Below are 18092 nucleotides of genomic sequence, written 5' to 3' on the forward strand. Positions count from 1 at the left end.
TTTCTTTTGATTGCCATGATGTTTTTGTCGTCCTTTTTCGATTGCCAATTTGTGGTCACTGTACTGTGTTCGCCTGTACTTGGTTAGGATCTGTCTGTGCTCTCTTTCTCTGACAGTAGGACAGAGGGAGGGAGAGGTCAGGAACAGCACATTGATCCAACTGAGCAGCAAAGTCATTTATTCATCTATCCATCCATCCATCCATCCATCCATCCATCCACCCATCCATTTTCTTTACCACTTTTCCTTAGCGTGTCACGGGGGAGCTGGAGCCAATCTCAACTGACATTGGCTGACAGACAGGGTACACCCTGGACAGGTCGCCAGTCAATCACATATAGTATAGAGACAGACAACCATTCACACTCACATTCACACTCACATTCACATCTACGGGATGTAACCTGCATGTTTTATGGTATGTGGGTGGAAGCCAGACTACCTGGAGAGAACCCACGCAAGTTTATTTATATACACATTAAATAAATCTGGACTTAAATTGCAACCCTGGAGAACACCTCTTCTGTGGGTGAAGAATTCAGTTTGTTTGTCTCTGATTTTAATAGCGCAGCTATTTTCCAAATACATTGATTTAAACAGATCATATGTTTTTCCCTGTATACCACAATGTAGAAGTCTGTAATAGAACTCGTCATGCCAAATAGAGTCAAAAGCTTTCTTGAAATCAATAAATCAAGTGAATATCTTACCATTGTTTGTTTGGTGTACTTGTTTGTTAATTAAAGTGTGAAGGGTATATACATGGTTGGTGGTATGGTGTTTTGGGAGGAAGCTAATTTAATTTTTACTCAAGATGGAGTGTTCATCAAGGAAATCAAGTGTTCTTTTATGTAGAATACTACAGAATAAGTTACCTAGGCAACTGCTGACACACATACTACGGTAGTTACCAGGGTCCGATTTGTTCCCACTCTTATGAATGGGGGAAATGAGCCCTTTGCACCAGATGTAAGGAAAACATCCTGACTGTAATATGATATTGAACAACTTCAACACTGCACCCTGCATCTCTGGGCTGCTGCATTTGAGCATTTTATTTTTAATGCTGTCTGGACCACAAGCTTTCCTTTGCCAGAGAGATTTTGTTCGTTTGGTCAGTTCTTCCCAAGTAATTGGGGAATCAAGGGGGGGTTTGGTTGTCTTTGTTTCTACCGATGTTTGGAGCTTTTCTTTCATAATACATTGATTTGAATTAATTAGATTTATCATTTTGTCTTTGTACAGATTTTCAAAATGTGCACTCCAGTTGTCACCATTTTGGATGGGTAATGCTTGTGGTTGCTTTGTGTTGAAGTTATCCAATTTCTCTTGCTTTCCACATTTGCTGCTGCAGCCTACCCTGCTGTAAATGTAGCACACTGTCACTGTGCGACACATATTAAGAAATCTTCACATATTATTTTTGATGTGAACTCATACACTATTGTGTCGGGGCAGGTGGATGTACCACGCTGCCGTGGTTTATGCTGTCCTACACAGCGTTAACACCTCACAAAAGCAGCATTCTGTTCAGACTATCTCTCTCACTTGGCACTTCCCAACTATTGTACCTTGACTTCTTGTTGAGGCAGAAAAAGGACAACCCCATGATATATGATATATCATGATACACAAGGTATCATGACGGTTATTTGTTATGTTTTGTGCATTACAAAGTTAAAGGATAAGGCTGGTGATTCTTTATATTTATTTATGATAGATGCCATGTGCAGACTAAAAACCAAAGTATTGCATGTGTATCCAAAGCCTGATATATCTTACTCCTCTGTGTCGTAGAGCTCCATTGCTGTCCAAAAACTATTAAAAACACGTCAATGAGCCACACCGCTGCACTTGGTGATATGTTCCTTCATTACATGACCACACACACTGTAGTTTATTTTCACTCAATCCAACACACACTGTCCTGCTGCCAGAAATACCCAGAGCACCAAATGTGGCCTAATCCCCTACTGAAAATAGTCCGTTTGTTAAAAGTAGTGTTTAGTTGTTAAGAAAATTATTCAGCCTTCTTTAAAAACTAAATTTTTGTGAGTCTTTTTGTAAAGCTTTACATCCTCAGTAGGAACCAATAGGCTTGGGACGTGAAGTGCTTCAGACACAGTAGGGAAGTCAGAAAGTATTGAGGGACAGAGTGTTGGTTTTGGCCTTTTTATGAGGTCTGTTGAAAATGCGAAAAATATAGAATGACACCAGTCTTTTTTAAATCCATTATTTTCCATGGCATTACTGTGTTGGCAGAAATCTCATTACTGGTATTTCTGCCTCACTGGATAACTTTCTTTTTTTGCTACTCCAAATGACTGAATTAGCTGCGGGTTTTCTATTCTGACTATTTTTGCACAATAAAATATTGTGATTGGTTAAGCAGTCACAGCTTGTTTCCATCACAGTATTAAAGGGGGTCCAAAATAATTTAACCTCACTCTCAAGCAAAACATCGGGGAATAGTTGTTCCTGACCTCTAGCCAGTGTAAATATCTAGACAAGTTGAACATGCCCCTGTAATTATATATATTTTTAAATCAATATAATTAACATAAGGAATGATTGGTGCTTCCTGTCCAGCTGTGTAGCACAGTCAAGTCAAGCCAAGCCAATTTTATTTATGTAACGCCATATTACAACAGAAGTTATCTCAGGGCACTTTTCACTTTTCATAGAGCAGGTCTAGACCGTAATCTTTAATTTACAGAGACCCAACATTATCCCATGAGCAAACACTTTGCGACAGCAGCAGGAAAAAACTCCCCTTCAATGGGAAGAAACCTTGAGCAGAACCAGGCTCTAGGTGGGCGGCCATCTGCCTTGACTGGTTGGGTTGAGAGAGAAGAAGGAGGGGTTAGAGGAGAGAGAGAGAAACAGAAAAGCACAGCAACAATAATAACAATAACAACGATAATAATAATAGAAATATTACTAATAATAATCATAGCAGATGTGGGCGTCAAGCAGGACCACGGCAGCAGGCGGTCTGAAACCACAACCCGTGGAAGCCTGTGATCCATAAGCAGGTGGTCCACGACCATGATCCATAGAAACCTGTGAGACAAGAAAGCACAAAAACTCCAGGGAGTCAGCCAATTCCATAAACATTTACGTATCAAATTAGAAATGTTTTGTTTTGGTATATTTAAATGTGATCAGTTGCAATACAATCATTTGTAGTTCGGAAATGATTTATTTTTATTTAATGCTGGTTCATAAAAGTGGTTGGATTGGTTGTTGGTTAGTTGGGTTGATTTTATTTGCAGCAAACTGTGGTTTGGTTGGTTAAACTGGCAATTGTTTCTCTATGATAATTTTTTTGCAGAACATGGGTGAACTATTCTTTTAATGCTTCAGAAAGGCTTTTCCACTTGAATCTGTTTATGAAGGACTGATGTCTTCCTACAGCCACCTACGCTGCAGCAGTGCTATTCCGAATTTCAGAAGACAAGAGTTCAGACTACAGGAAGAGAGTGTCAGTGGAGCTCACACACTCACTCTTCAAACATGACCCTGCTGCTTGGGAAATGGTAAGAACCCTTTGTGTGTGTTTGTCGTGACACAAAAGCTTGACTTTAACACCACCTTGCTCTGCAAAATAATAAAATGCATTTTTAAAAATAATTATACAAGTGCAACCACTCCTATAATAAGAGTCTGTCCATGCAATGGACTCTTTAAACAAAAAACAATTATTTGAGGAGTTCCAGTCTGGTTTCAGAGCAAGGCGTCACTTTGAAATTGCTCCACTGAATGTTATAATTGATCTGAAAATCTAATGGGACAAAAAAAAAAAACATATTCTTGTTCTTCTGGACCTCAATACTGCTGATGAAATTCTCATTGATAGGCTGGAAAATTGTGTAGGGCTCTCAGATGCACTTCTAAACTGGTTGCAGTCCTACCTGTCATATCATAATCATTCTGTCTAAAACTGAAGCTTCAGACGTTCCCTATGAAGTACCACAAGGCTCTGTCCTGAGTCCACTACTTTTTGGTCTTAATATGTTACAACTAGGGGCCAGCATCCATAACTGCAGTATCAGTTTTCATTGCTATGTAAATGACACCCAACTCTATATAGCTATTTATTTTGATGAACCAAGCCCTCTTTACTCCTTTTAAAACTGCTCTCTAATATTAGTTTATGGTTGATCCAAAATTTCCTCAAAGTGATTCAAGACTACACAGACATCCTTGTTATTGGCCCAAAAGAGGAAAGAGAGAATACACTATCTCAGTACACTCATCTTGGCTGTAACTGTCAACTCTCATTTAACTTTCCACTTGAGTAATGCTAAGGTCATGTAATAAAATACATTTCCGTAAACCTGTCAAAATGAATTAAAAGTAAAGAGAAATTGACAAAAACTATATTTCAAGTTTCAACTGAGAGACATCACTACCTGCTCCCAGATACCAGCATCTGTACATCTGACAGACTGTTCACGTATAACAAAACAAAAAATGTGATAATATATTTTGTGTATGTTACATGCACCTCACCTCTTCTTCTAACACATCTAACACATACAAATGTTCACATGCACACACACACACACACACACGCACACACACACAGTGTTCTCTGTCTCTCAAAACACATCTCATGTGCCTCCCTGTATCTTTTTGTTACTCCCTATACATAGTTTATTTCCCTCTATTTCTCCTCTCTTCAACACACCACCTTACACATCTGTTGAGCATCATGCTTACTACAAGTTTCCTTCCAACTGTAAAGTCAATTCTGTGTGTGCGAGAGATCAGATGTGAATGACCTGACTTGACATAATGTGTTGTGTCCATATTGTCCATATGTAACTGGATTTTCTGACCGACAGGCCTCAGTAAGTTAAGTTAGACAACCACATCTCTTCCACCCTGACTCTGAGCACTGGGATCCCACAGGGCTGTGCCCACTCCTCTACTCCCTCTTCACATATGACTGCAAAGCCCTGCATGACACTAACTCCATCATCAAGTTTGCAGATGACAGATTAGGTAGGCTTAATCACTGACAGCAACGAGTCAGCCTACAGGGAGAAGGTGGATCACCTGGCCAGCTAGTGCAAAGAGAACCACCTGGACCTGAATATCAACAAGACCAAAGAACTGATTGTAGACTACAGAAGGACTAAAGCCTGCATGCACGCTCCATCCACATCCATGAGTCCAAAGTGGGACGTGTTTCCAGCCTCAGGTACTTTGGCATCCACATCTTGAGAGAACTCTCTTGGTCCACCAGTTCATCCAGACTCCTCAAGAAACAGCTGTACTTTCTGAGAACACTTAAGAAAGCACAATTGTATCCACAGATTTTGATGAACTTCTATCTGTGAGCATACTGACACACAGCATTACTGTGTCGTATGCTCTGTCACCAGTAGCAAAACCCCTCAGTGGTTGGTGAAAACAGCCCAACACATCACTGGCACCCAGCTGCCCTGCATTGAAGACATCCATCAGAAACAATGTTTGCAGAGGACAAAGAGCATCGTCAAAGACATTTCACAAACCATGGACTGTTTACTCCAATACCATATGGGAGCCAATAGAAAGCCTCCATCCCTGCACCAGCACTGAGGAACAGCTCTTTTCCAATTTGAAATTGCAAATTTAACACCGTCAGAGTTACAATTAACACAGACCCAGTGTTTATATGGGAATCACTGTGAAAGTGTTAAATTAACACTTCTGAACAAGTTAACATTATAAACACTATGACTATGTGTTTGTTAACAGACTCCTATTATGTAAATTATAAACACCTTAATGGATAACAACACTACTGGTCAGTGTTCAAAGTTCACTCATTAGAGACTGTAAGGTTGGCTGAGTGGCTAAGGCACAAAAACTGAGATGAAATCCCGTTATGCAGTCCAGGTGTATTTGTTTACCAGTAGAAACTGACAATCCTGTGCAGCAGTATGTACAGTGCAAGCTCTCACAGCTCTCTGCACTGGCTTGTCTCTGTTTCGAGGTATGACCACAAATGACAAAAAACAGGAATTCCAGCTTCCTGCTTTATATCAGCTGGGTCCTACTAAGAGACATCGATTAATATTTGATAATCAGTTATGCCACAGGAGATTAACAGCTAGTCCAAAAAATATCCAAACATTTACAATTGAGTTACAAAACATACTAAAACACATTTTAGGCAAGTACATATTCAAACGACAATTAAAATAGCATTGCATGGGCTAACCCCATGACAGTGGCACTCATGGAGTAATTGGTCAACACTGCACCGGTGTCAGCTAACACTTGATGATAGTCATTCAATTTATCACTTAAAATGTACACTAAACTATTGTTAAATAACCTGAGCAAAAGACTACTGTAAGTCAAAAAATACACCAAGGTTTCAGGCTTCTCTTTTCACATAAGTAGATAAGGCACCCAGACTAGATGAGAGACTGTTCATGAAGCTAGTACTTGACCCAGGGGGAGTGATTATTGTTATTTCTTATTTTGAGTCATTCAACTGCAGACAATATTTGGACATCCAGTGCTTAATTTCAGCCAGGTATGACATAATAAAACATGAATGAAGCATCAGTGATGCCAGGCTCAGGGCATAGAGTTGCATATCATCCACATAGCAGTAAAAATTAATATTTTGTGTACGCATGATAAGTCCAAGGGATAGCATGTAAATGGTAAATAAAAAGGGACCCAGAATAGACCCTTGGGGGACCCCACAAAAGAGGGGAGCATGAGAGGAGGAAGAATCTCCTAGCATAACCGAGAACGACCTGTTTGACAGATAAACCAGTCCAGAGCCACATCAGTCATTCCAACATAGTTTTTCAGATGGTTGATTAAAGAGGACCTATTATGCTCATTTCAGCTGTAAATTTTTATTTTTGGACTCCACTAGAGTAGCTGTGGATGATTCTAAGTTCAAAAAAAAAAAAAAACTAAGTTCAAAGAATTTACAGGAAGTAAAAAGGTGTTCCTCACTGAATTAGCAGCGGATCAGTTAGAAATAACACAGGGAGGACTAGTACAAGGAGAAACAGCCACAGTAAGATGTTTTATGAAGAGCTACAGACAACCGGCACACCTCCAACAGGTAAACTACTTATTTTACTTTTCTGTGCTGTGTAATGGGGTCGTGGCTTAGCGTAATTACTCCCGGAGTGGCGCAGTGAACTCATGCACTGTGCATGTAGCAGATGTCCATATAAAGAAATCCGTCACTAACTGATGTCAGCTCAGGCCGAAAGTAAAAAAAAAAACGTTGGAAACCGAGCATTCAGAGCAGTCTGAAGCTGTTGCTTTTTTATGGAGATAGATTTGTTTCATAATGATTTGTGTGAACAGACAATCTGTGTGTAAATGTGTAATCTGTAAATATAAACATCTTCCACAAATACAAAAAAAAGATTTGTAAACTCACAAAAATATTTTGCAAATATGAAATGGATCTGCAAATACACAAACAAATTTCAGAAATAAAAAAATATATATGTGTGAATACATTAAATTAATTTGCAAATAAATGAAAAGCATTTGTGAATATCTTCACAAACATTTACAACTTTCCAACAGGCATTTGTGAACTCAGTTTTTATTTGTGAATTGAAAAAACAGGAATTTGTACATTGTAAATATGATTAAGATGCACTGTAAATAGACCAGAAGTCACAACAATCCAACCTGTAAAGAGTACTCAAACAGAAATGTATATGAAAGTGTGTGCCAGATAATATACATAGAACAAATAAACACACACTAATACTCACTGTATGGTATTAACATAAAACAATGAATACACATTACTTACCACTGAAAAAACAACAACAACAAAAAACAGCTCATAGAAAGACTACATGCTCTTATTTTGAAATGCGGAAATGTGCTGTCCAAAAATGGCCGAGTGATACGAGTGGATATTTGTTCGGACCGGTGGGAAATTTGTTTCAAAACTCCACAAATGTTTTTTCGATTCACAAATAAAAACTGAGTTCACAAATGCCTGTTGGAAAGTTGTAAATGTTAAGAAGATATTCACAAATGCTTTTCAATTATTTGCAAATTAATTTAATGTATTCACAGATATTTCTTTTTTAACTGTGGAATTTGTTTGGGTATTTGCAGATACGTTCTATATTTGCAAAATATTTTTTGAGTTTACAAATCTTTTTTTGTATTTGTGGAAGGTGTTTATATTTACAGATTACGCGTTTACACACAGATTGTTGATCTGTTCACACAAATCATTATGAAACAAATCTATCTCCATACTTTTTGCTCACAGGGATTACTGCTACATACGTTTACCTTGTTATTTGACACATTGGCCAGTTTTAACATGAACATCTGACATTGTGACATTATATATATATGTCTGAAAATAAGGAAAAGCATAATACGTCCCCTTTATGACATTGTGGTTCACTGTGTCAAAAGCTGAGCTGAGGTCAAGGAGAATTAAAATGGAGTACTGGCCTGCATAATATCACAGACCACCCACCTCACTCTAAATCTAAACCAAAAAAGGTTAATTGGCATGAGGTTACATTGTTGCTATATATATGTTATGAATATGTTACTATATACATAGTAATTCATATTATTGAATAACTGTTTGTTTTTGTATTAAAAAATAAAGATAATCTGAAGAAATTATAGATATGTTATAGCAGCGACCCCCTGCTCTCTCTGTTGCACTAACTTTGTTTTATATTTGGTCTAAATAAGAGGTGCTGATGCCCCCAAAAGAAAAATTATTTGGTTACGATTAGGGCTGGGCAATTAATTGAATTTTATTTTCAAATACAATTTTGGCTTCCAACGATTATGAAAACAAGAAAATCAAGATAAAACGATCATTGTGCCACGTTCTATTTCGCAATGATGCTCTCGTTTTGTCTATAAATCCACCCATTTCCTTCAGAGTGGTGTGCTTTTGACCCCCCCCTCCCCCCAAAAGCCAAAAGTCACTTGCCAGGCTGTGGCATGTTTAGTTCAGCTCGAGCCAAGATGACGGAAAGAGAGCCTTTGGTCAACAAGAAAGGTAAAACCAAATCAGCTGTTTGGATATGGTGAGTGGATAGTTCCACGATTACCTACTGAAGGAGACTGTCATATGACATATGCGTGAGAACAGAGGATCTGTGCACTGTCGCCAGTGTAACTTGTAACTGTCTGCATGTTACATGCGTCTACTGTCTTTTCAAAAGCAAGCACTTCTGTGTTCATAGTATATAAACAAATATAACAATTATATTTATGAATGCTTTACACACATGAAACACACTATATTGAGGTTATTTTACACTGAAAACTATTTTCGGGTTGTGGGTAAGTGAAACAATAAATAAAACATAAAACATAGCCTAAATCTTAACAAAACCCTTCTTAGAACAATTTTTATTTGTTTTTCAGTTGAATTATATTTGAAGTTCAAGGAAATCCACTGTTAAAAGGACAAGTTGTTTTTAAGTTCAATAAATGCTTAATGTTTCCAAAGTCAATAAGTAATTGTGTTAAATAATTGTGATCTCAATATTGACCAAAATCACTGTGATTGTGATTTTTGCCATAATCAGTGTCCCTAGTTATGATTCATTCATCCACTGGTGTTTTCCTATGTAAGTGGTTCCAGTTGTCCAGCAGACTGCTGCAGACGTTGTATAAGAATGGTTCTCTTTGGTCAGTGGAACTGATTAGAGAGGTTTGCATTTGTGTGTGTCTCTCTCCCCTGTGATAAATACTTTATTCATCTGGCTGCTTTAAACAGAAACAATGTTGCCATTGCAGTGTACAAAATCATTGATCATTCTGTTCATCTCTGTCTCTGTCTCTCCAGGCCCATACTGCAGTTCCTTTGGAGCCCACGTATCTAGCTGATGGTGAGTCTGTTGATTTACAGGAAAATACTCACAAAACTGTTTTCCCAAAAAAGTTTAATGTCTCCTCTGAGATGATGACTCTCTTTTATAGATGTTTTATTGAATCAGTTTTAATGTTCTGCATTGTTGCTTGGTATGATAATTTGACTCTGGCCAATAAAAACAGGCTTGGTATCCTTATCAAAGCGGCTAGTAAGATTTCAGGGAGGAGTCAAACCCAGCTTACCTACCTTTATAATTGGTAGGTGTTCAGAAAAGCTAGTCCCCTTCTGGAGTGCCAAGATCACAGAGTTTGAACTGTTACCCTTAAGTCATCGGTTGAGGGTGCCCGTAATGAGGACTAAAAGATATAAGGTTTCCTTTGTCCCTGCTGCCATTCAATTGTTAAATGATATATAGTATTTAACTGTTGTCTGGAGGTGCCTTATTTGCACAGACTGCTTACTTGACTTCTGCACTTTGACCTTGATGCTGATCACTCTGCCTACTATGTCTTGTTGTTGGTTGCTGTCCATCAGTGTTTTGGTGTTTTGTATGTTTTTGTATGATTTGTGTTCTTTTGTATATCCTGGCTGCAAACCAGTTTTCCCTTTAACGGACAGTAAAGATATTTTGAACTTTGGAAACACTATTTAAATGAAACTATAACACAGCTCCTCATATCACATGGGTGGTTGGGAAACCCTTAAAGAGAACATATTCAGCACATTTCCATGTCTTTATTAATATTCTGGAGCTCTAGTGGAATATCTTTGCATGGTTTACAGTTAAAAAAAACTCCTTATTTATATTATACTGGCTCTTTATGCAGCTCCTCAGTTCAGCCTCTATCTAAAACAGACCATTTGAGCTCCTGTCTCCTGTTTAAGGCTCAGCAGACTTTTGCCGGCTCTGATGGCTACATACAGTACATTCACCCCAGGTTTTAGAACTTTGACCATGTCTAACATGAACATCTGACATCACAACAGTATATAAATAACATAAAATCCCAAAAGCATAATGTCTCCCCTGTTAGTGATGATCATGTTATTCACAAGCTCCCATGATTGTCTAAAACTAATTGTTTTACATTTCAGTTGGCTTTCCTCAGATGACCACTATTACAGCTACTGCTACTTTTGTTTATACTAGAAATAGTCTAAAAGTCAAAACTGCCTTTAACTCAGTATTTCTAGCTTCTATCTCATTTTTAGCCAGCACTGACTGTCACTTTGACAGCTGTTTCTTATAGATTGTCCAATCACTACAACAGAGTAATACATCTGCTCTTTACTGGATGGCTTCTCATCAATTTCAGGGGTCGCATTATCCAATTAAACCATTTATATCATATTAGTAATTTAAGATGATCAGTTTAATAGTTTTGAACCAGGACCTCCAGTATTTGGATCAAGTAGTAGATGTAAAATAAGATCTGCCAAACTAGTAGCTACAGCTGTTAATTCAGTGTGTCAGATACATATTTAAACAACATTTGGATAAATATCAATCTCTATATCAGCAGATATTCAATATTAAAGGACCCTGATCAGAATCGGGGCCAAAGAAACTTAACCAGAACATCCCAAGTTAATACTATTACTCTTGACATTCTGGCATTCAAACTGAAAACAAAACTGTGTTGGTGTGGGCATAGATACAGGTGAGACAATAAAGCAGGAAGTCCAGTTTAAATAATACAGTAGATGAACAATGTGAAGGCTTACCAGATGCCAAACAGTTTATAATAGTATAGGACAGCTGTGGGAAGTTATTATTATTATGTCATCCTCCATCTTGACAATCATGAAGTAAACATTAGAATTACCTGTTCAAGTAATTTAGGAATATGTGCTTGCATATATTTGATTGGCCATTGCAGTAGGGGTGTGCCCGAATACAAATACATTATTTGGCAAAGCACAAATAGTGGGTTTTTTTTTAACGAATATTTGTTTCATATGATATATCTTAAAAATGATTTGTTTTTGGGAAGAAAAAAAAACAACCAGCGTGCAGGTCAGTTAAATCGCTATCTCAGTCTATCAGCACGTCTAAACAAGGGGAGTCACATCCACCTGCTACATGACGCACATTTCCTAATTTGGACATCACTCCCGGAGTTGGGGGTGTTCGCCAGACATAAAGCTGACCTACTGACACATGCGAAGTGCTCCCAAGGACTCTCCATAATCTGTTAGTCCCCTTCTCCTTTCCACAGTTAGGTTGTAAAAAGTAGGCAATAAATCAAAAGTGCAAAGCAATAATCGCCTTTGAAGCTCTTCCCTACATGTTACGCAGTGTGCTGTCTCCGTGTTATGGGTGAATAAATAGGTAGAGATCTGTCTGCAATGAGGCGATAAGTAGAGTTTTCGCTCAGTAGTCAGCACAGTCGTGTATGATCTGGGAGACTCTAGTTCGAGACCCAGTGGGGACCTCCTTTGTAAGGTGGTTTATTCATGAACACTTATTGTGACACTTTAATTTTCTAAAATTAAAAACATAATAAAAACAAAAAAATTGATTTTTAAGCCTCTTTCCACTTTTAATCTAATACAAATACAAATAATTTTGCTGCCTCAACAAACACAGATACAAATACAGTTACATATCATACTGGGCCCTCTGCACATCCCTATAATGTAGTACCTTGTCGGATGATGTTGCCTCACAACCTCTGTTGTAACACAGTGGTCTTATTGAAATGAAGAGAATGCTTAGTGCTTATGTTGGTATGAACATGGCCTCAGTGTTGAGCAGTGACATGTTACCCAGTCGGTGTGCTGAGCCCTGCAGTGGGTGTGGGAATGCACTCTGTCAATCTACCCCTGGTACCACTATCCCTCCCCACCCACCACAACTGCTGTCCTCCTTCCACCTGCTATCTCCATCCATCCAGACTCAGGAAAAACACAGTATTTTTGGACCCCTTGCTGTTGTCCATCAAACACAAGTCCCTTGCCTCTTCCTTCCTCACAGCTCTCAAAACTTCACAATAGATGAAAATTGCCTCAAACAAACAATGTGGGCTCATTAGGCAGAAGTCACAGGGAAAAACAGAGTTGTCACCACAGCAACAAAAACTCAAGACACAACAAACAAGTGACACAACATAAAACTAAAGCTGGTCACATGCAGAACAATCCCCAATTCCAGCATAAGAATCTTAACCCTTCTGGGAAACATGGTGGTGGTCCTATCATGGTCACCACCACCATGACAGCTTGCAGTCATTGAGGGAGCTATGAGTTTTGAGTTGTACCAGCACATTCTATAGGAAAATGTCAAAGTATCTGTCTGTGAACCGAAGCTCAACAGAAAGTGGGTCATGCAGTAAGACAACGACCCTAAACACACAAGTCAACCAAAGAATGGTTAGAGCAGAAGACAGATAACGTTTTGGAATGGCCGAGTCATTGTCCAGACCTTAATCCTATAAGAATGCTGTGGAAGGACCTGAAGCAGGCAGTTCATGCAAAGAAGCTCCCCAACATCCCTGAGTTGAGACTGTTCTGTGAGGAGGATTGGGCTAAAATTCCTCCAAGCTGATGTGCAGGGCTGATAAACAGTTACCGGAAACATTTGGTTGAAGTTATTGCTGCAAAAGTGGGTCCCACCCATTACTGAAAGCAAGGGTTCACATACTTTTGCCTCACACAAACATGTAAGATTTAATAATTTTCCTCAATAAATAAATTAAAAAAATTATTCTTTGTCTCATTTGTTTAATTGGGTTCTCTTTATCTAGTTTTAGGACTTGTGTAAATATCTGATCACATTTTAGGTCATACTTATGCAGAAATACAGAAAATTCTAAAGGTTTCACAAACTTCCAAGCAGCACTGTATGGCAAAATACTGTAAATTCTGATGCTCTTTGGAGCCAAAACGAAGAACACACATTAACAGTAGGCTGCTGTAAGATTTGACAGTAAAATACAGTATTTTCATTTTTGCTGCCTCAGTTAATGGAGGAACAGAAGCCACATGCAACCATTGACATCATATAATCACTGTTCATACTCCTTTGTGGAATCAAACCAAAAGGTCAGTAACATCTAACAGAAAATAGAATTACATTTGTACGTCTGGTCACCCAATTAGTTATTATGTTTAATTTTTTCTAACATGGTAACTGAATTACCAGTATTTGTAGATTATTTTCACTGCTGTTTGCAAGTCTAATTTAAAGATTATTTTAGGATGACTGTTTTCTCTTGAATTATACATCAGTGAATGCTAACGTTAGTCTGGCCCAGTCTATACCTACAGCTTGTTTATCACACTTGCATTTCATAATTAATAGTAGCGTACTATCTAAAGGACATAACAATTGAAGTTTATTCAAATATGTAGCCACGTTGATTAAGATATGTTTACTGCTGAGCTCCAATAGACAGAGTGATTATATTGGTTATCTTAGCTCAACCCAAGTGTGTTTCTAAGCTGTAGCTAGGTTGCTGCAAATATTACTGTAGTTGGTTGCCAAGCTGTACTAAAACCTGGAACATAACAGGTGATTTGTTACATGTTGTTTTCAGGCACTTCACTGTGATTAACCCTGAGAGGGGGAACAGAAGCCAGTTGGGGAAAGTAATGCCTAAGAAGACAGGCGAGCTCACAGAGTTTTTTTTTTTGAAAACGAGAAGAAAACTTAGAGGATCCTTGCTAGAGAGCAAGAAGAGACAGACCTGATGGAGGAGGAGGAGGGGTGCTTTTTTATGTGAGAGCTAACATCAAATGTGAATGTCTGGTTTATAATGTGGGTAACATGTTAGATTATGTTGGGATAAAAATAATGTTATCCCAGCAAATGTCTTTTAACATCATAGGTATCTATAGGCCCCTTCTGCAGATGATACTTTCTATGATCAACTCAAAGAAGTCTTGAAAGAGTGCAGTCTCAGCAAATTATTACTTGTGATGATGATTTTAATGTGGACTATGAGGATAAAACAAAGAGGGAAAAACTAAAAATGATCACAGAGAAATTCCAACTAGAACAACTAGTAAAAGGCCCAACTAGGATTGCAAAATGCTCCTGTACACAAATTGATCTGATATTTACCAACAAACCAGAAAGAATAACTAAAAGTCACTGGCTTATCAGATCATAACCTAACCCTATGTGCGAGAAAACTGACTAAAAGTAGATTTAAGACCACGCCAACTAAGACAATGATCCTTCAATGCATACCCAGAGCTTAGCAAGAAGAATTTATCAATGAAATCAACAGCTTGAACTGGGATAATGTACTGTCCTCTGATGATCTGGACTATGGCTGTGATACTTTTACTCATAGAATCAACTCTGTGAGGGAAAGATTTAATGTGAGGATACAGATAAAATCTAAAAATAAAAACAATTTACCATAGCTTAATGTAAATTTGTGGAAACTAATGAAATCTAGAGACGCTGCACTAAGGAAGGCAATTAAAACTAGACACCGACATGCTGATTTATAAAGGTTTAAGGAACAAAGTTATCCAAGATCTAAGAGAAGCTAAATCTCGTTTTTATCTCAATATTTTGAATGAGGCAAAACAGTCTGTATATGAGTTAGGAAAAAAAATTATGAAAAATAAACTGGATATTGTTCCTATAGATGCTACAGGTCAGGTTTTCAAGCTCGTAGAGACTAATGAGTTACAAATAAACAAAATCATCAGCTCCTTAAAAAGCTCCAAAAGTAGAGATGCTTTCCAATTTGACACTATGTTTGTCAAATTATTGACAAACATAGTGTCAATAACTCCCCCTATTTCTCATTTAATTGACTTGTCTTTTAAACACAGCTCCTTTCCTGATGACTGGAAATGTGCCATTGTCACGCCTATTTTTAAATCTGGAGACCGCCTTGAAGCCAGTAACTACAGACCAATAAGTATACTGCCAGAACTCTCAACAGTTGCTGAGAAAATTGTCATTAAACAACTGACAACATTTCTTAATACAAGCAATTTTGGTCTACATTGTATGCAATTTGGCTTTAGAGCAAATCATTCCACCGAAACTGCTACCTTGCACTTAATAGGGCAAATTAAATCAAGACTTGACAAAGGAGGAAGAGTTGGTGCTGTATTTTTAGATCTGTGTAAAGCATTCGATACAGTCAATCATGATGTTTTAATATCGAAACTCTCCAAATTTATCTTCTCATCTAGAGCACTGGCATGGATGTCTTCATATTTATCTAATAGGATGTGTAAAAGTTGGTGACACACTGTCCAGTAACATACAGTGCACAATGGGTGTTCCACAAGGGTCAGTGTTAAGTCCCCTATTATTTAGCCTATATATTAATGATCTTCCTCAACAGTGTCATGATGTAGAACTACAAATGTATGCAGATGACACCGTTGTGTACACACATGCAAAAACAGCTGAGTTAGCTGCTGCTAAGCTTACAATTGCATTGGAAAGGATCACACACTGGCTTGATCGATCATGTCTGAGTCTAAATGTAAACAAGACAAAAGGTATGTTTTTCTCTAAAACTATGGTACAACCCCCGAATGCTGATATTTTCATCAAAGGCAAAAAAATTGACAGTTACTGATTTTAAATATCTTAATAGCCGTGACTTTGTGTACACTCACTCAGTAAGTTCTATTAGATCCTCCAGAATATCCTCTACACAAGATTGTACCATACCATTTTGTTGCACTGCATTTGGGCAGTCAGCTCTCTCTGTGAAAGCCACAACTCAGTGGAATGCCCTACCTGATGATATGAAGAACTGTAGTTCTATCAATACATTCAAGGCAAAACTAAAAAATCAACTAAAGATGAATCAGCTGTGTGACCACTGAGTCAAGTTTACATTATTCATTTTTAATTGACATTGTGGGTGCATGTGATGTGCTGTTGTGTGTAGCTTTGTATTTTGTATGGTGTGTTCTCTGTGGGGTTTTTTTGTTTGTTTGTTTTTTTTGCTTTGTGCTGTTTGTTGTTATGCTGTTGTATTTTTTGATTGAGGGGGACTAAGGATGCAAATTAGCTTCGAGCTAACTCCGGTGCAGTGCATCTTTAATGTTTAAAACTGCACACTGTCCCAATCAATAAATCAATCAACTAAAAAAAAAAGAATGCTTGTCACCACTCTACTGAAGAACTTGATGTCACTCCTTACAGGTAAGTTAGGTGTCCTTGTTTAAAATGTTACTCTCTTCCATTCAATTGTTTCATTTATCTTTCTTTCACTCTGTGCTCGACTTTCACCCATGTTTCTCTTTGTCACTCAGTGAGCTGTGAGCCTGGAAGCCAACCTTCTACCAATTATAACAGAGGACATTTGAAGGCATTACAAATTGCGTATCCTGCACTCTGTTTATTTGTGCTTTTATATTTTTAAACAGTAGTTTGTAAAGCATTTGCTGTTTAGACTCATGACTATTTTTTTATTTTACTATTAATATACTATTTTTCAGGATATTATAATTAACAAATTTACATTAACCCCCTTTGAAAGGACATGAACCATAAGAATTATTTTTTCAAACATACTTGAATATGCTTGGCATATTTGAAAGCTTTTGAATAAATGTTAAGTTCCATAAAGCTGTCTTGTCCTCTTTCGTAATAGATTTTAAGGGTTATGCATTTTAAATGTAAAACTGAGCTGATCTCTTTACCAGACCATTAAGATTGAAGACACATTATTTACAGTATATGTCTGCAATTTATAGTTGTTTTTATTAATATGTATAAGAATAACACTTTTCAGTTGTTAACTGTAACATTTACAGTAAGAAACTGTTCATGTAGATTAAGTATAGTACTGCAGGCCTAGCTACAGTATCAAACTGTAAACCTCACATTCTACAGCAGAATACTGTGTTACATCTTACAGCACTTAACTGTTAAAGTAAATTACGGTAGTGACACTGTAAAGAAATGGTAAAATTCTGGCAACTACAGCTGCCAGTAGTTTACTGTAATTTTATAAGGAAATATATTAGTTTCACAATAACAGTTCTAAATTTTTGTGATGCCTACATTTTTTTGGCCTATTAGGCTCAGTCTCCACACTCTATATCGAGGAAGCTCCAGAGCCTTATGTTACCACTCACTGTCCTGCCACTGATGCCCCTCCTCCTGTCACCATTCCTAATGATTCCTGGATATGGTTTGGGGCTAAGCCTAAAGCCCTTGTAAGCTCCACTCCATCCCATCACGAGCCTTGGTCCCTGTTTAGTGCTTCCAGTGGGAGAGGGAGGCGCTCAACATCTCCTCGAC

The 18092-nt window shown here is 37.8% G+C and overlaps 1 protein-coding gene across 1 annotated transcript in view; it reads left to right on the forward strand.

The window, feature by feature from the left end:
- The window catches only part of LOC121884991 (junction plakoglobin-like), a 114426-nt gene extending 108788 nt beyond the window's left edge, over window positions 1-5638 (forward strand). The window contains exons 13-14 of the mRNA XM_042394144.1: window positions 3418-3539; window positions 4851-5638. Of these exons, the coding sequence (XP_042250078.1) occupies window positions 3418-3539; window positions 4851-4865 (137 nt within the window). The 3' untranslated portion in view covers window positions 4866-5638. The remainder of the gene's footprint in view (window positions 1-3417; window positions 3540-4850) is intronic.
- The last annotated feature ends 12454 nt before the right edge of the window (window positions 5639-18092 follow it).

Source organism: Thunnus maccoyii, chromosome 18, assembly GCF_910596095.1.
Source record: "Thunnus maccoyii chromosome 18, fThuMac1.1, whole genome shotgun sequence".
Lineage (NCBI taxonomy): Eukaryota > Metazoa > Chordata > Actinopteri > Scombriformes > Scombridae > Thunnus > Thunnus maccoyii.